This window comes from Pollachius pollachius (assembly GCF_949987615.1).
Source record: "Pollachius pollachius genome assembly, chromosome: 7".
Taxonomy (NCBI): domain Eukaryota; kingdom Metazoa; phylum Chordata; class Actinopteri; order Gadiformes; family Gadidae; genus Pollachius; species Pollachius pollachius.
Genome location: NC_136940.1, coordinates 23,214,446 through 23,236,256, shown reverse-complemented (window position 1 = coordinate 23,236,256; position 21,811 = coordinate 23,214,446). Strand labels below are relative to the sequence as shown.

Genomic DNA, 21,811 nt, shown 5'->3' with positions numbered 1-21,811 from the left:
TAAAGAAATGGCGGCAAATCTAAAGAAGCATAATTTTATTAATTTCAAGAGGTTTTTTTTACAAAAATACATACATGGTAGAAATAAAGGGATCCCTGGTCTGCTGAGAAAGTGGGGGATAAGTCAGGATATGGCCTAGTGTTGACCCTGTGAGGGCTTGGAAACAACCTATTGAAGTATGACCTGAATTTAAACAAAACGCTTTTGTTGTCGATTGACCTAGGTCCGGAACTTCCACTTCACGGTCATACATTTACTGAACAGCAAACAATACTTGATTCAAATTGTCGCACATTGGGGTCATTCACTGGACCAGTCTGTATGTGATGTAGCGCCCAGCGGTCTCACTAGACCTGATGATCTTCACAACCTGAAAAGATATGCATTGAGTTACTTGATGTATTTAGAATTTAATGTTTGTGCTGATAAACACGATCAGATGTACTTTATTATAAAATGTAGAAAGATGTTTACTGTAACCGAACACCGTGTCCGGGAACATTGACCCATATCAGATATACACAATGTCAACTGACAAAGCCACATTGCATACATGTACAATAACAGCCCGAGGTTAGAGTCAGGCACAATTTCATGAATTGCATTATCTTCTCTCCAGAATTAAAGACTAATGTATTCAAGCCATCCTGGCACTGAATAAAAGTTCTTAGCATCATGTAGCAACTTATCCTAGCTATTTTAGTTGTATACAGGGAATAGGTTTAACCTAGAAATTGTAAGTGCTTGGCCCATGTTTATATGAACACCCTCACTGTACCGACAGCAATATTACGTTTCTTTCTGACAAATGTACTTATGTAAGTTGCTTAGGATAAAAGTGTTTGCTAAACGCCCTCAATGTAAAGGCTGAGGGTTTACCTGTCCTCTCTTCAGACCAAAGTAGCGAGCCACTGGGTCCCCACCCTGGATCCTAGGCAGCTGACTCTCTTTCAGTTTGCTGGGATAGAGACAGAGATGAATGATGAGAAATGTGTGTTGCCTGGTGTCATACATCTTGAGATGACTCGTTCAGGCAACAGCCCTTCCACCATGCTTGGTTAAGGCAGTTGTCAAGCTGCTCACATCCTATAGAATTATACTCACTATCTTGCCAGTAGTTCAACCACTTCCTCCTTGGTCATCACGATATGTTCAGGAACGAGCTGCAGGCAGATACGACAAGCACACACATCAACCACAAAAGTAATTTCAGTACATATGAGCTACACCGGTCTTTGTTTTAAGGAAAATACCTCGTGTTCTGTGATGTTGATGAGCAGCTCCTGCTGTAGAAACTGTTCCAGAATGTACTTTGGTGCCATGTCAACGAGAGACTAAACGATAAGCATGAGCACAACATTAGAAATGTAGAGGTTAGGGCTGAGCAATCATTCAGTATTATTGTACATCTCTTGGAATGATATTGTATCGTCATGAAATTAAGATAGACTGATTGTGATGCCCAGTTTTATAATTAAAACGATTGAACATGAGAAACATGCCCTTTAAATTATCAAATGCGAGGTCTGAAATGTTAGTTTGGCACAGAAACGAGTTCCAGTCGAATAACATTCTCAACATTTCCATGTACTTTAATGACAATCAGTTAAAACGGTTAAGAATGTAATTTTTGAATTTGTAAGTATATTGTAATATTTATCGGTTTTATATAGGTCATCACACGACTCTCACTTTCATATTCGTTTAATTTGTAACATACAAAGTCACACTAACACTGAAATACAAATAAATTAGCGTAACCCTTTGTGTGCTCAAGCGTAACCCTTGAGCACACAAATAAATAATAGCATCACTACCGTTTGCATATACAATGCAAACGGTAGTTGTCTTTAAAAATCGGCGGGACTACATTCCATTATAACGCAAATACAAACGGCGCGACTGAAGGGTTCACCTGTTTGGCCGAAGGGGTCATTCCCATCTGAACCACGATGATGGCCCGGGTGATGTTCTCCTCCTGCATCCTCTGACAATACATCTTGATGGTCTTGATGCCGACTTTGGGCTCCTCTAATCAATGGGGAGAAAGCGTGCTCGCATTAGAGTCGAACTCATTTCAGAAAAGGAACGACAAACACCAGCCTCAAGAGAACATAGATACATTATATTCAATCAAACAGACGACATATTGGCACTACTGCCTGTTTTACCATCTGTATGTTTTGTGCACCGGCTCTAAGGGTTCCACGTAAACTTACCGGGGAAGAAAACAAACATCTGATCCGTGGGGTCGTCGTTGTGGGCTACGAGCACCGTCAGGTCCGTCCGCCTGGGACGACCCTCACTAGGTTTGTCACCGAATTGACTCTTAAACTCATCCAGCGTCTGGTCCAACTCATCCTGGGTCACCAGATAACCTCGGTCATGGCAAAGCTGCACGGAGGAAAACCAGCTGGTGAATTAGTGGTATAGATAATAAAAATCGTTCAACAGGGTGGACCCGAGTCAGGAGTAAAACGATATATTAACAATACCCTGGCTCATTTGAACATCTTTATGGCATAAATCAAATAGAATGATGCCATCACAGTCGATTCGGAGTCGGACTCGGAACACAACAGAGACAGCTAGCTCTGCGTTGCTTCAGGAAGCGAAACACATGTAGACTGTCTATAACGCACCTGCATGATGGTTTTTCGAATCTTCCATAACCTGTAGGTTTCCTCTTCATCATCCATTGCTGGGGGTTGTGCTTTCCGTCGTCGTCTACGCTAAATTGTTGTGTATTTCGAGCTGCTGCTCTGTGTTGTTCGGTATGTGCGCCGCACGTTTCGCTGACCGACGCGGGTTGATGACGTAGGTCGGATGCTAAATACAATGGGGCGTGGCTAACAGATTTGCCCCTGGTCGTTTCCTAATAGGTCCATGGCCGTTTCCCGGTAAACGCGATCAATGATCCCGTTTGTTTCCATTAGATATGGCATGGGCATGTAAAAAAATGAGTCCACGTATTCAAATATCGTTATTTGGGATCTTAGCGAGCAGCGGGCTGTTTCTCTTGGCGATGGTATTGTACTCATTTTTGGTAACGAAATTCACTGTACCATTATTAGCCTTGTGTTTTGTTTTATATGTGTTTGCGTGTGTGTGTGTGTGTGTGTGTGTGTATGTTGCTATTGGGAATTTGTTACACAACAGATACAAGTAGTCTCCCGCATCTTCACAGTATCACAGACAAATGCATAGCAACACAATGTTGTACCATGGTTGTATCGCGTCGCACGGATCAATAACTATTCATTATACGCCGCCACGCTGTTTGAGTCCATAGATGAGTAATATTAGGCGCAGTGGCCAGCTTCACCTTATGTATGGACTTCTGAGTAATCAACCTTACTGGTGATTATCTTGCTCGCCTGCGCAGTACGCATGTGATGCACTGTGAAAAAAGTTATATTCTTGCTGAATGTGTTCAGTTGGCTGAAATGGTCAGCGGTGGTCTCCTCTGGGACCTTCCTGGACCAGACGGAGCCCCTGTACTCAGAAGCATGAGTCCTCTATAAACCCGTGTTGTTGTATAATTCTGTTGTGTAAGTCCTGCTTCGCATATTACGAGGCGATGAGGTGACAAAACAACCTTTGCCCTGACTACGTGGAACATACCTATAATAGGATTGAATGGCCAGACTTGTTTTTATTACAAACTGAGGCTGGTACCATTGTGGCGTTATGTGAAAATCCTCATATACATGAGTCAGCAGAAAACTAGATTAGATCATCAGAGCCTGTCGCCACCGTGAACCATCGCCCTTTGCTCCGAGCCGTGTCTTTATAACGGACCTCACCTCGGTCCAGGCACAGTCGCTCAGCGGTGGATGCTGCTGAGGCTTGCATGGGAATCTAGAGTCGCTTGTGTCTTGGACCGTACTGAAAGACAGTCATGTGTCCGCTAGGGCCAGCTGTCCTCTTTTCTGTCCTACTGCTGGTAAGACAACCTTTTCGAGCTATCGGACAAGCCATTGTAGGATGGTGTACTTTTAGATGTTCAGCACTATGGGGATTTATTATTGAGACTGTTTTGTTTTTGAAAAGTTGTTATTGGGGTTACTTTGTCAGTGTGTCCAAGTGTGTGTATGTGTTATGCTCTTTTTCTCTATCTCTCGTCTGACGTGGGACATTTGGTTCTGTGTCGTCTCTGTAAGCAAATAAGCAAGCTTTTGAATCAATGGCACCAAAGGCAGTATGACACAGATAGTTGATTTAGATGCATAAATCATATTAGCCTACATTGCCTCCTTTGTCCAAGGGGAGATCACGGCCCTGACATCAGTTATCTGCAGTGCCAACAGATAAGAGTAGATTAAAGCAAAACAGACACGTCCACAGAAAAGTGGCCCACAGGGATAAAATTATACACAGAAAGTACATGCATGACTAATGAATAACAAGATATTTGACTGGCGCATATGCACAGTGTCCGATGAAGAAGTAGAGATTGTCAGAACAAGTTACATGATGGTACATTACATGGCACAAATCCCAACAGTATGGTTGACATTAAAAAACGCAGCATTCTTCACAATTGGTTATGGTTGGTCTCGGATCTGGGTCTCAGGTTAGCCTTTCAAAAAGAGCCAGTTCTTTCTTTGGATACGAGGGACACTCTCCTGTCCTCCTTAACCCAGCTATATTTCTTCTTGTTCTGCTAAATGGATGACTTTGTTCTCTCTTACAGGCTGCAGCACAGGATCCGCAAACAGCCACCTCCATTTATGACTTCTCAGCCACAGACATCGATGGAAACGTGGTGTCCCTGGAAAAGTACAGGTGAGGCTACCGCGGATGCAAACTCGCGTCCTGCGATGCGGTGGTCGCCTCTCTAACCAGTGATTGTCCTTTATTCAGAGTTGGGCTTACTATCGTGATCCTTATCTGTACATGGTTTTTTTTCGTGTGCTAAACTACACACACACACACACACACACACACACACACACACACACACACACACACACACACACACACACACACACACACACACAAGGTTTATGCAAAGCAGGACATTCAATGCTTGAGAGGGCAGTTGATAGTCAGAAGCAGATTCTATTCTCTATGGGTTTATTTAGTGCTACAAGGCCGACATGTGTTTGACCAGTTGTGTGTACTGTGTGTAAAGTTGTGTAACACTTGTGTCTTTTGGTTGTGTTTCCAGGGGGGATGTTCTTATCATCACCAACGTTGCCTCTAAATGAGGCAAGACCGCGGTGAACTACTCTCAGTTTGCGGAGATGCACGCCAAGTACTCTGAGAGAGGTTTACGCATCCTGGCCTTCCCCTCCAACCAGTTTGGAAACCAGGTAGAACCCCTCTGACGCACTCATTGTATGTTGTACGTCCTTGCACTTAAAAATAGAACCTGTGCTGTTGTGTGTTGTTGAGTAATAATCAATATATATAAAATCCTTAAAGTGCATATCTAATCATCGTCCTAGTCCTATTGTCTATACAGTGACAAGCTCATCTGCCTTGCCCCTTTTATAAGTTCCGAGGCGAGGGGGTCGTCTGTGACGCCCTTTGAGTCCACCTCTGGTCAAGGGGCTAGTACAAACACAAGTGACTTGACTTATCTCATTAACGCCAACTCTCCGTGTGCCTGAAGGAACCCGGCCCGGAGTCGCAGATCAAAGCGTTTGCGGCGTCCTACAACGCCGGCTTCGACATGTTCAGCAAGATCAACGTGAACGGGGCCAACGCCCACCCCCTGTGGAAGTGGCTGAAGGAGCAGCCCAACGGGGGCGGCTTCATGGGGAAGTGAGTGGAGGGTGGAGGAGGGAAACGTGGCGATGCGGACATTAAAGGTCCCATATTATACCACCAGGTGTGAGTGTGTTACAAGCTGTTCTGGAAATCGGACATCTTCTGACATCACAAGTGGGCGTGTCCACCTAGATGTATGTCGGATAGATGAGCAACGTTTGCTAGTCCACTGGGTAGGCTGGCAGACTGATCTATTCGCATATATCTAGGTGCACACGCCCACTTGTGATGTCAGAAGAGGCCAATCACACTCACACCTGGTGGTATAATATGTCACCTTTAACCATACATTTATTTATTTATTTTTTATATATGTTCTGTTACATTTGCACTTGATTTTGCCTCTATGGGATTCTAACAAGGCTTTGTTTCCCATCTGTAGCCGCATCAAATGGAACTTCACCAAGGTAATTATTCAATATAAATTCTTAACTGTTCTCCACAGCATCCCTGTGAAACACCCATAGCTCGCTTGGCGTGTCCAGAGTGTATTTGGTGTATATGTAACCACAAACAACCCAGCACCTAAACTGGTGTCAACTCACACACACAAGTTGTGTGTGAATCCACATCCTTAACTCTCAACCCTCATTCTATCCCTTCCTTAGTTCCTGATCAACCGAGAGGGCCAGGTGATGAAGAGATACGGACCCTTGGATGATCCCAGCGTGAGTAGAAGACAGGCCCGACCCACTTTGAGCACTTTTTATAATCTATAATATTACATTTATATTCTTGTAGTTAGGCGTCCATTCATCCATATTTTTCCGACTTGGAAGCTGAAACCTACTTAGGTCGGAGGTGACGCATTTCACATTCCGAATTTCCACCTCCAATGGGCCACCGACCATTAAAAAACGCATTACTGTAACGAAAGCGATAAATCGTTCCTCTTTCTTCTGACAAATGTACTTACAATGTAAATGTCTTGCTCGCCTTTCAGGTGCTGGAGAGGGATCTTCCCCTGTATCTGTAACGATGTGATGACCGACCCGGGGTCCAACTTCCGGCGGGACCCTCCATAGCCCCTCCGAGTGCCGGTGGAGTAGAGCTGGGATCCGCTCAGACTAGTGACGGTGCGTCTCAAAAGCCGCTCTGCGGGAAGGACAAACCTGATGGAAACGGCGTGCAAACCTTCTGGGCGGACCCAGATGCTTTACCCTGTTGGTGCTTTCGGTTCAGAGAAAGGGGCAAACCATAAAACAACTCAAACAAACTGTATCTGGCAACTCATGCAAATATTTCGAAAATAAAACACTCCAAATCCTGTTTGTGTGTTGGTTAAATCTTGTTTGAATAACTTGTTAATTTGGTCCTGCATGAATGGGCTGCAGGCTTTGTCAATCGTTTATTGTTCATTTAGCCAACAATGATCTCGCCCCACTGCACATTTTTAGTCATATGATATCAGTATTGTCGAGTCTGCCAAGCCTCTAGCTGCGGTTCTGGCGTCCATACCTCTCATTTCCACAGGGGGAGCCAAAACCCCATCTAAACCCAAGTAATCCAATGGCGTGGGTCGCAACAGTACACTGAAACCATTCAAATACATCTCATTTGCAACTGTTGGGGGTCATGTTTACTTAATCTCGTGGTGCAAATTAACAGAAGAGGCTGAGACTTCTGTTCCAACGCTGTGGTGGGTGATAGAAGCTCCATACCCACACTAGTTAACAGAGACTCTCGAATAGGCACGCTATGTTCACCTCAAGAGTTGGTGCAATACAAGGTCTCAGATGGGAGGGTGGTGGTTTTTGAAAAAGACATCATGGGCCATGTACTGTCTCCCATTATGAAGCATTGTCTTTTATTTGCGTTGCAAACATGTCTCTGTTGAATTGCAAATAACAGTGATTGAGTGAAGACTTAACTCCCTCTTAACTGCACATCATAATACTTATTAACATGAATCATTTCAAACATAAATTACAAATGGTTACATTGATAACTCCCCCGCCCCCATAAAAACAGATTTACAACTATTCAAATTCAAATATCACACACAAAAAAACATGTTCCCTGTGATGTGCAAAATTATAATTTGAAATCCCGATTTCTTATTTGGAAATTCAAAGGATGCCCCTACTGGTTATCTCCACAGCGTTGGAGTCCGAGTGCCACACACTGTGTTCAAAAAACATGACTCAACGGTTCTTTGGACAGAATATGACCCATGACTATTTTTTCCAATTGCAATAGAAATAGAAATGAGAAAGCAGGTCTACGGCCCCTTGAGAGCCGGTAGTTTGCATATATTGTAGACAACCTGTGTACACAGCCCACTGCAGATGAGAGACTTAGTTTAGCTCTCTTGTAGGAGCTACTTGGTGTTCTGCTCCTTGTTGTACAGTAAGTAGATGCCCTCTATATAATCTTTACGTTCTTTGCTAATCCTATAGAGAATCAGCAAACAGCACTTTTTATAGATATATGTATTGTCGCAATGCAAGGTCCTAATAGGATTCATCCCTAACCAGTAACTGATCACAGTAAACTCATGTCTATGTATAGCTGATTGACTCATACCAACCATGCAGACAGAAGCCTGCTGGGAGTGTCTCTGAATGACAACAACATTCACCTCGTTGGCCAAACACAGGAATCAATCTGCGGATGGGTTTCTGTGTTTGTGCAACAGGGAGTTGTGCTTTGGGGTTATACCCTTACCGCATCCATTTGAAATTGCAATATTAATATATTATTACTCATACCCAATTCCCTTGTACCGTATTGATTTAATAATTTAAAAAGTTTAAGGTGACCATCAACACTATAAAGCAAAGGAGCGGGAATAAGCAATCACATGTTTGCTGACAGTCAAGACATACCCCCAAATACTTCTTCTCTTTTCTCAAAACATTGATGTTATTTTAATTCATTAATTGCATTAAGAAGCCTCTCCCATTCAGTAACTATACGATTGTTGCATAAGTATACATTTGTACGTGGCAGTAACCACAGTAAACCACTTCCATAAATGGAATTGTCAGACTCACTTATCTACAAATTAGCAAAATGTTTTTCAAGCATGATTACAATAAAACAGAAAATATTATTTATATACATAAAAAATACCACAATAAGAACAGTGTGCATAAACCTCAACGTTTGGCCTGGCTGCATCATGGACAAGAGTTTCCTTTGGAAACTCCGGGGGACACTTCATATTATACACACTCATGAGAATGAACCAACACAATAAACATGACATCAAGTGAAGAACGGCACATTAGGAAGAACTTAGACATTTAAACACCAACAGAGGGTCACCAATGAATTTAAATCCATCCAACATATGAAAAGTACTACAACAGAAACAAAAGCCGCTGGTTCTCGAAAAATGAGAAATAGCACCAGACTGCAGCAAATGAATATAAAATCTCTTCTTGTTTCTTTTAGAACACAATATCCAATGACTGGATAGATGAAGGCTATGGGCTGGAATCAGACAGAGCTGGTTGGGATTGATCAAGTCTCTTACTTAGCAATATAATCCACTTTACACAATGAGCAACTGCTGCCACACGTAATAGGAGCTAATCAACAGTCTTGGCAAATGTGTATAATTCCTGTTAGCACTGTGAAAGCACATAAACACAAGTCGACACCAACATGTCACTGCTGTGGCACTTTGGCGGCCGGCGCAAGAATAATAAATGCTCAAGAAGGATTCTCCTCTCAGCCCTAGTTAATATAAAATAATAAATAAAATAGAAAAGGACTTGATAATAGGGGAACCAGTGAGTTCGAGTGACAGGCTGTGCCTAGAAGCGTCTCTTCAACAGGACGTCACGTGGAGAACCATCCAGCTCAGTGCTTTATTGTCTGGCCTCAGAAATGCCTTCTGAGGCCAGGACATACAAGCCTTTCAAATTCATATTCTCATCCCAAAAACAAGGGATTGATATATTCCGATGAGATTTAGGGAAGTACCAACTGGTTTTATCCCTCAGAATCAATCAGAGACGTTTGGTGTGGGTGTGTTTTTTCCTGCATAGACTAATGAAGGGCCAAATCACGAACTTTAAAAATCGTATATTTAAGGAAATGATTGATTACTGAAAATAATTAGATTAGACAGGCCCTAGGCTCTTTGTGTTTGCAAGTCCTGTAAGTGTTGGGGAGCATTATTCAGTGCCTCAGCAAACAGTAAAGGGCCAGAGAGTTTGACAGAGAAAGTGTTGTGGGCAACCATGGACTCAATGAAAAACAGCATGTACAAAAGAAAAAGTGCTGATGGAATCGATGAATCGATGAAATAGTATTATACGTATCCACGAGTGCTTTTTGTTAAAAGTCCATCGGGGATTTCTCTCAAAAGCCTCAGGCGTTACCATAGCGACATTACCTGTGCTCTCCACTCAAGCTCATACGATGCTCTCGTCTGCAGACTTCAATAGTTTGGTTGACACCAGGGAATGCTGGGTAGTGTGGGAGCCCTTGGTATCGGGGAGGAGGAGTCGTACTTTCTGATTGGTTCTCCTCCATTCAGAGTAAAGCTGGCAGTGGTAGCGGAAGGACACCTGCCAAGGACAGACAGGGAGTGGACAGAAAGACGGACAAAACTAAATGAGTTTCCGTCATTCGTTAAAAGCTCTACATCCTCTCAAGGAAACAATGGTTACAGTGGGGAGAAAAAAACGGCAGTTTGTCCACTTCTGCTATTTAAAACTGAAGCAAGGGACACAACAGCACAAACAGACAGACAGACAGCAATCTGAACTCAGGTAGCATAAGTGGAATCCTCTTTATGTAGCACTGTTGTGGTGTACCGCCGCAAAGGAGAGGAACAGCTCATATTAGCTGCAACCTTTTCCTTGACCAGTCATTTTTGTACAAGTCATAAGTTTCTATAAGTCAGTTTGTTCAACAATGTGTCGAGCAATAACAGTCTACCAGAGCTCACTTTCCATGCGGCAAACAAGCCCGCAGACAGAACTTGTGCAACATTATATGTAACACACCATCCAATCAACGAGACCCATTTGAGTCTCTCTTCTGAATAGTTTTAACCAATGTAACCTATTGTTTATCGTCTGGATTAGTGATTTGTGTAACAGATAACAGTGAGAGTGCATAAAAGAGTACTTGTAGCTGCAGTAACCAACCAATGTGGTTCTTAAGGAATTCAGCTTTGTGGCTTTTTTTCAAGGCAGTACAGTGTATTGACGCACACGTCTAGAGGCTCAGTTATGGTTCCACGTAACGCAACGCAATGACCACGCCTGTTTTGGTTCTGCATCGGGGTTTTAGTGCGCGGAACAATCACCGCCCCTTCTGCAGCGTCGCCTCGACTCAAGGTGACACGTTTTGGGAGGCGCACGTCAGGCCCTTGCGGTGGACGCAAGGAGGGTCCGCAAGGACGAAACGGGTCCCTGAACCCCCTTTTGCGTTGCGTCGACGTGGAACCATAACCAGCCCTCTACTTCCATACGGCGTGACTTACGAGAGTCCAGAGGACGTAGATGGTGAAGAGGGCGATGGTGAGGGCGATGAGGCCCACCGCCTCTAGCCGGCTCTCCAGCTGCAGGTGGTCCTGAGCGCCCCTCAGGCACAGCCAGCCCGAGATGGCCGCCAGGGGGGTGATGAAGAGGAAGCACACCATGTCACAGAACAGGGTCCTCTTCTCGTTCCGGGGCCCGGGGTCCCGCAGCCACTGTGCGGCGGGGGGGTAGAAGCACGGAGGAACGGAAATGAGGAGGTTTGCAAAAGAGTCGTCCCGATACCGATACCAGTGTCGGGACGTCTCTCACAAAGTGCAACCACAGCGAGGGCTGCGTGGGGCGGGGCATACCTCTCTGAGGGGGCGCGGCCGGCGCTCGATGGTGAACTCCGTGTGACAGAGCTCGCAGTAGCTGGTGTTGGAGGCGGAGAGCCAGCGCTCCAGGCAGCTCTTGTGCACGGCGCCCAGGGTGCCCGTGCAGTCACAGGGGGAAAGGAGGCTCTCGCCGGCGCCGCACTCGTGGCAGATGCGGCAGATGGGTCCGTCGCTGGGAGGGCGGATCAGAGGCGCGAGCTCAGAATCAGTGACATTTTAACCTGTGATCCAGAAAGCCTGACCGAGATCGAACTGACATGTTTGGTAAGCAATATAACGGCTGGGGTGAAAACCAGTAAACCATAAATAGTTTTTGATACCATAAATTCAAAGTCCTTCCATTACATTTACATTTAGGGCATTTAGAAGATGCTTTTTTCCAAAGCAACTTACAATAAGTCCATTTGTCAGAAGAAGAGAAACAACAAGATATCTCTGTCTGTACATTAAGGAGGTTCATAGAACCAAGTGCACGGCACTGACAATCACTAGGTTAACCCATTCCCCGTATACAACGAAGCTAGCTAGGATAAGATGCCAAACAATGCTACGTACAATGCTAAGTACTATTTTTAAGTGCTAGGACGTACAACAGACAATATGTGCGTAGATTAAGTGTGAGGACGTACAACACACAATAAGTGCGTAAGAGGGGTGTGTGTGTGGGGGGGTAAGGGGAGGCTGTTCAGAGTCCAGGTGAACTCTGAACACATGAAGTCTGTTCCCAGCGTGAGCCTCACCTCTGTGAGACCGGGGGTTTGAGGACGGTGGACAGCAGACGGCCATCTTTGGCGGTGACCTGTGTGAAGTACTGGGCGGGCTGGCCGTCGCTGCACACCTCCTCCACACTCTTGGACAGGGCGGCGTTTCCTGCGCAGTCGCACAGCGAGCCGGGCAGGTGACAGCATTCCCCCGTTGTCATGGTTACGGAAGTGGCACGCAGGTCGGTGGGGGGGGGGGGGGGGGGGGGGGGTCAGTGTCAGGGACGAAGGGGTTGACTGTGGGGGAGCAGGAAGAAGGCACCTCTGCTCTCTCCCACGGGTTGGATGGGTTAGGCCCAACTGAGCCAGAAAATAAGTTGAGAGAATGAATACACGGCCCACACTGTCAATTTGATATCATGGGTTGAGACCGAATTGGCCAATTAAATATAAAATGACACATTACAGGCATGTCCTCTTTCACAGCAAAAGCATATACATAAATGAATAACAAACTAGCATGCTGCTCTTCTGACTACATCTCATTTGATACAGTGCAACAACTAAGGCGATCTTAGCCATTGACATCCATGTTTTGTAACCTTTCAGCAGCTCGGAGTCATAGTCGTCAGCTAAGGCTAAAGGAATCTCTCATGTATCGCCAAGTCAGTCAGCCAAAGACTAGTGAGGTGCGGCCAAAGGAAAACGCCTGTCGCCCTTCAGATAACGCTGCGTGACGACAACAGCTCGGTTGAGTGGGATTTAAATAGCTGGTAGTGAGTCCGTGGGTATCGATATGAAAATGTATATGGAGACGTCCAATTATTAGAGTGGATACATAAGGGACGGCAAACTACAATGCTGTCACCCGTTTACAACACGCTTCAACAATTGTAGTGAATGCATGTATAATGCAGTTACACATAAGTACATTAGGTGTGTGTGTGTATGTGTGTGTGTTTGACAGTCATTGTGGTGCATTGTCAACCAGAGCAGACACAGTGTGAATGCAACTTTAATGGCCAAATTGCAAAGCAGCACATCATGTATTCAAGTATGTATTACGTTCCATGACTATGAACCTAGGCCGTAGACAGCTTGTTTTGATCATTTTTCTTTCACGACATTTGCTATCAGTATATAATAGATAGACACACTAGTAATAGCTCATCCATGCCACAATCCCCTCAGCTGTGTTGATAGCGCGTCGCCTGCTAGCGTTAGCAGGTAAGCTACGTGACTAAACTGGGTGGGGGGGAATATAGAAAAAATTACCTCGAATTTGGCTCCGTTTTCATTTTATCAGATGATGCGTCTGTGCAAATGGTACTACTTAAACATCACACATGGGTGATACCTGCCGTAGAGGCTATGTTGTTCAAACGCGTTTACTAAGATGGCTAACAACATGTCTAGCTTGCGCTCAGCTGACAATATACAACAGCAGGCAAGGTTCCGCTTTTTCTCAGACTCAGCAAAGTGAGTTTAACCGGGTTGTGGCAATCCAAGGGCCCGAGTGTATAGAGGGCGGGGCCGCTTGCCGTTGACAACCAATCCGAGCACCGCCCACCGTATGTTATGATTAGTGATTGGTTGGTAACGAAAAGAGGAGTCGCCCACTGTACGCACAGATCCTGGGATCTAGCAGCTACCCTTAAAGAAAATACTCCGAAGGGAGGTGGCATCGCCTGTTCTTCTGAGACGGAGCCAAACTAATGTTATTTATGGTCGAAGGGACAAGGACAACTAAAGTATTCGCTAAAAAGTGGATACAGTGACTAACTGTGCTTTGTACGGTTCACCTTACGAAATACGAAATTGTGCGGTTTATTCTAGGGCAGCCCAAGCAATTCTGGGTGACCTAAGGTGAAATCCTAGTAAAGTTTTTCATGATGGCCGAATATTTATGTTAAGTTAAACTTAAGGTTTCTTCCATTCAGTTTAAAAGTTTGGTAAGTCACTGATAAGACACTAGCCGCTCCACACCTATGCTCGTCCACACCCCTAACCCAGTCTTTATGGTCCCCACCTGTTGTGCCTGATTCCCCTTGAAGGAGTGGCATGCTATTGGAGGACAGCTGGGCATACAGGACCTCAACATGCACATGCCAGGCATTCTTAAGTCCGTAGAATTCCTAAACTTTTAGAGGTGCTTCCCACGGAACTATTTGCATGGGAGTTTGTTATGAATGAGCAATAAGGACCCAGCATTGTACTCCTTGGGACTTTTCTATGGGAACCTACTTAAAAGCGTTTCAATTATGATATGGCAGTAAGGTATATTGCCAACTGAACTGATTAGGACAGAGGTGGAATAGTGATGTAGCTATTGTGTTGTTATGTTACAAGAACGGTGGCTTGATGACAATAAAAGCATTGAGGTAGGGTAAAAGTTTTTAATATTAAACAAAATGATAAAAAAAAGTTGAAAAACATGCGTATCTGTGACATCATCCCAATGTTTGCAGTAATCTAATTAACTTCTTTGGTATTTATGCAAACTCATGCTGTCAAAGAAAAAATTAAATAAACTATTGATGTATTTTGGCCAAACTCCAACCTATCACTTCAATCCATCGCTAAAGGTCTCCGGCTGATACTCATTGTTCACCACACAACCTTACTACATGGCTCAAACAAGAGAAAAATAGCTCTAAAGCAATGCTGCCCTGTTTAACGCCCAAGACCCCGGGCTACTTTGAGTTAAGGGAAGAACAAGAGAAAAGAGAAAACAATCAAATCCAGATTTGACAAAGATAGTATCACAGTATCACCGCAATGGTTTCATTTCACAGAAAAAAAAAGAAACTTGCTATTTGGAGTACAAAACGACAAATTCAAGATATCTCGCCAGTCCAACCAAAGGACTAGGTCATACAATCAGTGTCGATGTACACTCCTTTGATGAAAATTCTAAATGAAATGCAAGAAGAGCAAAGCAACGAGCCAACCAAAAAACAGACGACACAAACAGAAATAGAACCAACACTCAGTCTTGAACAACAGTCGAGACCCCCAGATACTTTTTTTTTTTTTCACGCAGCGGTACACACCGTAGGAGTCAGAACCCTCAAGAGCAGAACACAACTGTATGGAAGAAGGAGATTTCAGGGGGAGTCCATCGGCATATGAAGATGTCGAGGATGATGGTGGTGTTGATGGTGGTGTTGACGGTGGTTGTGGTGAAGTTAATGATGATGATGATGAAGTTAATGATGATGATGAGGCTGCAGTAACTGATGACGGTGATGGACGTCGTCACAGGCTTTGGCAGCACGGGAGTTTGTTTCCCTTCAGACCGTCGGTGGTGGGAGGAACGCTGATGTCCACCACGTTGTTGCCCGGAGAATCGTCGTGCGATGATCTGTCGGACATCTGCTTCTGTGACACGATGCGGTAGATCTCTGTACAGAGAGACGGAGGAGACGGGGTATGACATAGGAACGCAAGGCGTATAAGTAAAAAAGGGAGAATATCGTTTGTATGGTTTACGCCTCCAACCTGTTAAAATGTTCTTAAATGCTTCTTCTACATTCGTAGAGTCCAAGGCGGAGGTTTCAATAAACGAGAGTGTGTTCTTTTCTGAGGCGGACAGAAGCAAAAACACAGGTTCTGAGTTAACATTCACATTTACATTTATGGCATTAAACAGATGCTTTTATCGAAAGCGACTTTCAATAAGTACATTGGTCAGAAGAAAGAGAAACAATATATCGCTGTCGGTACAATAAGGATTTTTATAGAACCAAGTACTAACAATCGCTGGGTTAAAAGTGATATATTATACCACCAGGTGTGAGTGTGATTAGCCACTACGAGCTCTTTTGAAATTCTGCCGCTTCTGACCTCACAAGTGGGTGTGTCCATCTCGATCTATGACGGATAGATGAGCATCGTTTGCCACAGTCCACGGGCTAGGCTGGTAGACTGATCCATCCAGCACACATCTAGGTGGACACGCGCACTCGTGACTTCAGAAGAGGCCAATTTTCAGAACGGCTTGTAAACGGCTAATCACACCGGGTGGCATAATACGTCACCTTTAACAACTCTTAACAGTCCATTCCACGCTTCTTCTCAACGCCACGCTTCTGGAGGCCGACCGCCGGCGCCTCACCTGAGAAGGCGTGGGCCTCGTCGGTGGGCACGGCCCGCAGGTGGCGCAGGTCGCTCTTGTTGCCCACCAGCATGATGACGATGTTGTTGTCGGCGTGGTCCCTCAGCTCCTTCAGCCAGCGCTCCACGTTCTCGTAGGTCAGGTGCTTGGCGATGTCGTACACCAGGAGAGCCCCCACCGCGCCCCGGTAGTACCTGCAGGCCGAGGAAGGAGTGATTATATGGAGCCATACATGGCCATAGCCAGGTTCCATTTTCTAGAGATAAAAATGAAATCAGAAAACTAAAAACACAGCCGTGTACAAAGTCAGCCGCTGAGAACATCTCCGAGATGAGTAAATATTAATTCTTATTTCAGAGACTTGTTACTTGGTGCCCCTCCCCCTAATTGAACCCCCGCAACTGAAGCCCCCGCAACTAAAGTGTCCTCCCAAAAACGAACCAACCCGACTCACGCTGATGTGATGGCTCTGTAGCGCTCCTGGCCAGCTGTGTCCCAGATCTGAGCCTTGATCATCTTGCCGTCCACCTGGAGGCTGCGGGTGGCGAACTCCACCCCGATGGTGCTCTTACTCTCCAGGTTGAACTCATTCCTCGTGAAGCGGGAAAGCAGGTTGCTCTTCCCTACTCCTGAGTCACCGATTAGTACAACTAGAAGCAAAACACACAACATAAATATAACACACACACACACACACACACACACACACACACACACACACACACACACACACAGGGCAATGACAAAATACACACAGGTGGAGCAGCAGCTTAATTAATACTGGGGAATTGAGGTTTGGCTCATCCTTCCAAGAACTCCTGGATGGTGCTGCTGGCCTACAGCTTTGAACCGTTGCTACACCTCCTGCAGAAGAGTTGTTCAACATCCAACATCATCAGCTGCATCAGCTGCCATCTGATGCACTCAACGGAAGTGGCAGGTCTTGCTCCATTGCCCTGCTGACTTGTTGATCGCAAGGATGTCTAAACATGTCTGCTCTCGGGCGTTGCGTCGGCCTCCTTCTTGATGATGTGCCAATTGTAGTTTCGCAACGTTTCCGCAATCAAAGCAAATATTAAGACGCTACCAAGGTAACATGGGCGTTAGTGTTGCAGCTGGTAGTCAAAGCGTTGCAGCTGTACATGAACTCCCAACACATCGCTGCACTGAGGAACTCACAACAGATCATACACTAAGTCGTTTACAAAGTGAGTGCATTGCTGTTGAAATTAAAGCCAGGTCACATGACATCATTGACGTGTCTTAATGGCCCGTGGGGTTGACTACACCCACCTGACTTAAAACACACGCACACGCACACACACACAGTGTCAAGAATAAACAACACAAGCAGGGATGGCTATGATGACATCAGTCGCAGTGTTCACATCTCAGTCCGGAGCATTGGAAGCGTATGTCCACCACATTGTTTCTGAAGGACCGACATCAATAAAACGCATGAAAACTAACTCGATCAGCTGTGCGCTTAGCATCTATAATGCTAACGGGTTAGCCGCTGAGTCGCACTACTCATCTGACCATAGCGAATTCCATCAGTGTGACTTCATGCTACCTAGCACACACGTACTAATTGCTGACCCCGACCCCCTACTCGAAACACGTATGTTGTCAGGCAGCATCATTTGGTTACGATCAAATACCTTTGTCTGGTAAACTTTTTTTTATGTAGACACGTATAATGTAAACCTTCCGTTAGCTGCCAGTAGCGCTTAGCCAAGCCAGCTAGGAGACTTCCTCGCCCCGTACTGGTGACGGCTGTCACCTAACTTCACGTCCACCGAAAAGTTTGCATCGCTGCCCTATCTTTAAATGTCTTACCTTTGAATAGATAGTCGTATTCGTCATCGCGGGCCCCCATTTTTCACGACAAGTTTGATAAAGGCCACTTCTGAACGGATAACGGACACTCCTGCCCTACCGCTGACTCCGGTCCACCGGTCACAGACAGTATGAGGAAGAAAGGCCACCCGGGATTATTGACAACCGATTCAACCAATTGGGACTCCCTGCCTCTTGACTGATGAATTCATCGACCAATCACAAGCAAACTATGTGGCTTGTTTTCCATTATATTGTGTTTTCCATCTGGTAATTCAGAAAAAATAATAAAACTTGAGTGCAGTTGTTTTTTATTACACTTTTTTTTAGGTGTAACTTTCAGATGATGCGTAGGTTTTATGGCAGACGCATGTCGTTCATTGTCTTCTGGCGATCCACTGTAGGGCAGAAAGGGGGAAGGATGTGGTCTTCATAAATGATGGAGTAATTTTGAACAACACAATGTCTTAAACACACATGATAGTGTAAAGTCCCCTAGGGGTTTTAGTTGATGCTTCCCTGTATTATTAATGCAGTTGATTGACAGGGATAACAGAAATTATCATAATTTCAGGCAAACTAGGGGGATTATGGCAAAATTACATTTGGCATCATCTTATTCGCCCCCATATTTTCGGGGGCGGCATGTGCCTCGAGGTAGAGCCAGTTGTCTGGTAAGCGGAAGGTTGCTAGTTCGATCCCCATAGCTGAGTGTCAAGGAGTCCCTGAGCAAGAAACCTGACCCTAACCTCACGATAAGTTGGCTGTCGCCTTGCATGGTTGACACCGCCGTGAATGTGTGCGTGAATGATTGGCAATATTGTAAAGCACTTTGAGTGGCCACTGGTTAGAAAAGCACTGTATAAATGCAGTTCATGTTGCTACTTACTCGACTGCAGTGCCCTAAGCTTTTTCTGCACCTTCAGTAGATTCTGCAAGTATTCGGTAGGCTCCAGCTGAGTAAGGCACCTGGCCTCACTGTTTCCATCCATAATCAAAGGTGTTCTGAAGCAAACAAACAGGATCATTACTGAAAGGGACGGACTCATGTGAACTGCCTTTACACCCTGTTTAAACTTTGGAACACAACCCAACCACTACGACTGAATACAACCAGTTGTCGAGGCCGTCTCCCGTCCCCTTATTGACATTGACTCGACATTGTTCGATGCTGAATGGCATTACCCGTTGCACCATGGCGAAGACGGCCCTGTAGAATCACAGCTCGGGGCCGGTGAGTCGGCGGGGGACGGGGGCGTGTCCCTCCACGACGAGTGGGGCAGTCTACACGGGGAGTTGTCCCGGCGTCCCTCCCTCACGCTGCGCCCGTGACCGTGTACCTGTCCACAGACCACACGCAGGAACACATGCAGGTCTGTTGCTAGTGCATGCCACCACAGATGGTTCCACAGGTGGTACTACTTGGGTCAGTTACTTAAATAGTTGAACACCATCGGTGTATTTCAACGCTCACCAGCTTCTGCCGCTGTTCGGTTCTTTCCCATACCTTTGCCGACCCCTTCTTTCTTTGCCCGTCGGTCAGGGCGTGTTCATGGTTGACGGAACGCAGCGTTGCTCTCAGGGGGTCCATTTCTACCCTCTGCTCAGCTTCTCTAGGGGTGCAGTGTCCTCTTCCCGGCTCGCGGCCGTGGCTGCACTTCAGCAGGTCTACCTGCAGGTGGTGCTGGACCTCGGCGAGGTCCCTCTGTCTCATCCTGAGACACTGCAGGGCGCCTTCCTTCTCCATGGTTTGAACGTGTAGCTCCTGTCTGTCTAACATGACATAGTTGTTTGTGAAGCCGCAACGCCGTTATAAATGACGCTACTACTACACGGCGGACCAGCAAACCTGAGGTCCAGGATGGTGTCTTGCAGCTCCCTCTCAACCACTGCCACCCCCTCCAGTTCTCTGTTTTGACTTGCTTGCGCCTTCAGCAACTTGGTGTTTAGCTCGGCAACTTCGCTCGGAGAAAAAGAGAAGGACGGATGAAAGACAATGAACTGGTTTGAATAAAGGAGCGCAGAGTTCCTCAAGTTTTGACAAAAACCCACCGTGGGCTCGGAGCTCCTTCTCGGCGGCCGACGCTTTGTTGGCGGCCTTGAGGAGCTGGTGTTGGAGCCGAGCCGTCTCCTGAGCGTGGCGGCTCTCCGTCCGGCTCCCGCTGTCCTGCAGCAGGGCCAGCCGCTCCTTGGCCAGCTTCAGCTCCAGGTCGAGCCTGTTGGCTCGGCTGCGATGCTCCTCCTCGCAGCCGACGAGAGAGCGGATCAGAACCTGAAGGCTCTCCCGCTCCTCCGACTTGCCTCGCTCCAGGGCTCGCCGTTGAGCGGCGGTGCCGCTCGGGTGGCTCTCACTGGCCAGTAACGTGTCCTGCGGCGGCAGGGTTTTGTCTTCCAAGGAGCCCGGAGCCTCCTTCAGCCTCTCGGCCTCGGACTCCACCACACCGAGGGAGCCCTGAGTCGCTCGCACGGCCTCCTCGGCCGAGTTGAGTTTGAGCTGCAGAGAATGACACCGCTCCTCAGAGGTCCTCTGGCTCTGCCCGAAGCAGGCGACCCTCTCTTCCGATGCTCTCAGGCTCTGCCTGAGTGACGAGATGTTCTCTTCAGAAGCCTTCAGGCTCCCCTCCAGGGACAAGACCTTCTCCTCCGATTCATCCACCCTCCGTCTCAGGGATTTGACCCCCTCTTCTTCGGACGCTTGGTTCTTCTGCTGGAGCTCGATCTTCTGCTCGAGTTCGCTGACACTGTGTCTGAGAGACTTTGCTTGCTCCTCGGCAGCGAGGAGGCTGCGTCTCAGTGATTGGTTGTTGTCCTGTGAGGCCCTGTGTGCAGCTTGCAGATCGAGTCCTTTCTGCTTTGTCAGTTCCATGTCCTGCTCTGCAGACTGTAGGGTCGACTTGCAGCTGCTCAGGGTCTCCTGCAGAATCTGGGCTTTGTCTGTGCTTTCCAGTAGATACCGCTGCAGTGAGATGACCTGCCTCTCGTATTCACTTAGCTTTCCCTCCATCGAAATCACCTGTGTCCACCATGATTCGGTGCACACAAAATACAAATTGACGTTTAGTGTAACACCATTGTCAAACATGAATGTTTTTTTCAATATCCATGCCGCATCATAAACAGTTGTACCCTGTCCTGTTGGTGTCTGATGCTCTGGTGCAAACTGTACTGGGCTCCCTTGTTCTCATGCTCGACTGACTGGAGGGAGGAGTGAAGGCCGCTGACCACCGTTTGGTGTCTGCTCTGAGCGTCGTTCAGCTCCAGCTTCAGGGCTTCGTTCTCCGACAACAAGCACGTCCGGTCGGCGGCAATCAGGTAGCTCTGAATGTCTTCCTGGTTGGTCCGGTGGTAGATGTTAGCATAAAAAGGAGCGGCAGAACAAAATGTTTTATAATGTTAAGGGGTTTGTTGGCTGTCACACGACAGGTGTATCTTATATATAGGTCATGTACTACATTGAGGGCCTTTAGCAGACGCTTTTATCCAAAGAGACTTAAAGTACATTTGTCAGGAGAAAGATAAATAACGATATATATCGCTGTCGGTACAGTAAGGATGTTC

The 21,811-nt window shown here is 46.2% G+C and overlaps 5 protein-coding genes across 7 annotated transcripts; 1 reads left to right on the top strand and 4 right to left on the bottom strand.

The window, feature by feature from the left end:
• Positions 1 to 18: 18 nt before the first annotated feature.
• Positions 19 to 2,794, bottom strand: polr2eb (RNA polymerase II, I and III subunit E, b). The gene is made up of 7 exons (XM_079740516.1): positions 2,643 to 2,794; positions 2,220 to 2,394; positions 1,916 to 2,031; positions 1,254 to 1,334; positions 1,105 to 1,163; positions 880 to 958; positions 19 to 370 (listed from the first exon to the last, which is right to left on the bottom strand). Exons 1-7 carry the CDS (start codon positions 2,697 to 2,699, stop codon positions 305 to 307), a joined length of 633 nt encoding a protein of 210 aa, XP_079596642.1. The 5' UTR covers positions 2,700 to 2,794; the 3' UTR covers positions 19 to 304.
• Positions 2,795 to 2,870: 76 nt separating this feature from the next.
• gpx4a (glutathione peroxidase 4a) lies at positions 2,871 to 7,047 on the top strand. 3 transcript variants are annotated; one of them, XM_079739392.1, is made up of 7 exons: positions 2,871 to 3,028; positions 4,697 to 4,788; positions 5,174 to 5,318; positions 5,621 to 5,772; positions 6,161 to 6,185; positions 6,387 to 6,446; positions 6,722 to 7,047. In XM_079739392.1, exons 1-7 carry the CDS (start codon positions 2,939 to 2,941, stop codon positions 6,752 to 6,754), a joined length of 597 nt encoding a protein of 198 aa, XP_079595518.1. In that variant the 5' UTR covers positions 2,871 to 2,938; the 3' UTR covers positions 6,755 to 7,047. The 3 variants fall into 3 exon arrangements, with proteins under 3 accessions (XP_079595518.1, XP_079595517.1, XP_079595519.1); XM_079739391.1 differs by having other exon boundaries at positions 2,871 to 3,046; XM_079739393.1 differs by lacking the exon at positions 2,871 to 3,028 and adding an exon at positions 3,785 to 3,946.
• Positions 7,048 to 7,586: 539 nt separating this feature from the next.
• On the bottom strand, positions 7,587 to 13,723 carry marchf2 (membrane-associated ring finger (C3HC4) 2). Its single transcript, XM_079739489.1, has 5 exons — positions 13,573 to 13,723; positions 12,337 to 12,657; positions 11,573 to 11,768; positions 11,225 to 11,434; positions 7,587 to 10,301 (listed from the first exon to the last, which is right to left on the bottom strand). The coding sequence occupies exons 2-5, from the start codon at positions 12,516 to 12,518 to the stop codon at positions 10,146 to 10,148; spliced, it is 744 nt and encodes a 247-aa protein (XP_079595615.1). The 5' UTR covers positions 12,519 to 12,657; positions 13,573 to 13,723; the 3' UTR covers positions 7,587 to 10,145.
• Positions 13,724 to 14,685: 962 nt separating this feature from the next.
• On the bottom strand, positions 14,686 to 18,393 carry LOC307078424 (ras-related protein Rab-11B-like). Its single transcript, XM_079740216.1, has 5 exons — positions 18,254 to 18,393; positions 16,869 to 17,064; positions 16,415 to 16,608; positions 15,799 to 15,879; positions 14,686 to 15,701 (listed from the first exon to the last, which is right to left on the bottom strand). The coding sequence occupies exons 1-5, from the start codon at positions 18,291 to 18,293 to the stop codon at positions 15,556 to 15,558; spliced, it is 657 nt and encodes a 218-aa protein (XP_079596342.1). The 5' UTR covers positions 18,294 to 18,393; the 3' UTR covers positions 14,686 to 15,555.
• A 217-nt stretch (positions 18,394 to 18,610) lies between these two features.
• LOC307078316 (uncharacterized protein) lies at positions 18,611 to 20,132 on the bottom strand (the record flags this gene model as incomplete). The annotated part of the gene is made up of 4 exons (XM_079740059.1): positions 19,761 to 20,132; positions 19,439 to 19,593; positions 19,143 to 19,258; positions 18,611 to 18,651 (listed from the first exon to the last, which is right to left on the bottom strand). Exons 1-4 carry the CDS (start codon positions 20,031 to 20,033, stop codon positions 18,611 to 18,613), a joined length of 585 nt encoding a protein of 194 aa, XP_079596185.1. The 5' UTR covers positions 20,034 to 20,132.
• Between the last annotated feature and the right edge of the window lie 1,679 nt (positions 20,133 to 21,811).

Coding starts and splice junctions, on each gene's coding strand:
- marchf2 (XM_079739489.1), bottom strand. CDS start 12,518: ATGACAACGGGGGAATGCTGTCACCTGCCCGGCTCGCTGTGCGACTGC. Junction 11,769..12,336: donor AAACCCCCGGTCTCACAGAG/GTGAGGCTCACG, acceptor CCGCCCTCCCAG/CGACGGACCCATCTGCCGCA. Junction 10,302..11,224: donor TCTACGTCCTCTGGACTCTC/GTAAGTCACGCC, acceptor TGTCCTTGGCAG/GTGTCCTTCCGCTACCACTG.
- polr2eb (XM_079740516.1), bottom strand. CDS start 2,699: ATGGATGATGAAGAGGAAACCTACAGGTTATGGAAGATTCGAAAAACC. Junction 2,032..2,219: donor GATGTTTGTTTTCTTCCCCG/GTAAGTTTACGT, acceptor CCCATTGATTAG/AGGAGCCCAAAGTCGGCATC. Junction 1,335..1,915: donor TGACCCCTTCGGCCAAACAG/GTGAACCCTTCA, acceptor CTTATCGTTTAG/TCTCTCGTTGACATGGCACC.
- LOC307078424 (XM_079740216.1), bottom strand. CDS start 18,293: ATGGGGGCCCGCGATGACGAATACGACTATCTATTCAAAG. Junction 15,880..16,414: donor CGAGGCCCACGCCTTCTCAG/GTGAGGCGCCGG, acceptor TGTCCGCCTCAG/AAAAGAACACACTCTCGTTT. Junction 15,702..15,798: donor ATTTAAGAACATTTTAACAG/GTTGGAGGCGTA, acceptor CTCTCTGTACAG/AGATCTACCGCATCGTGTCA.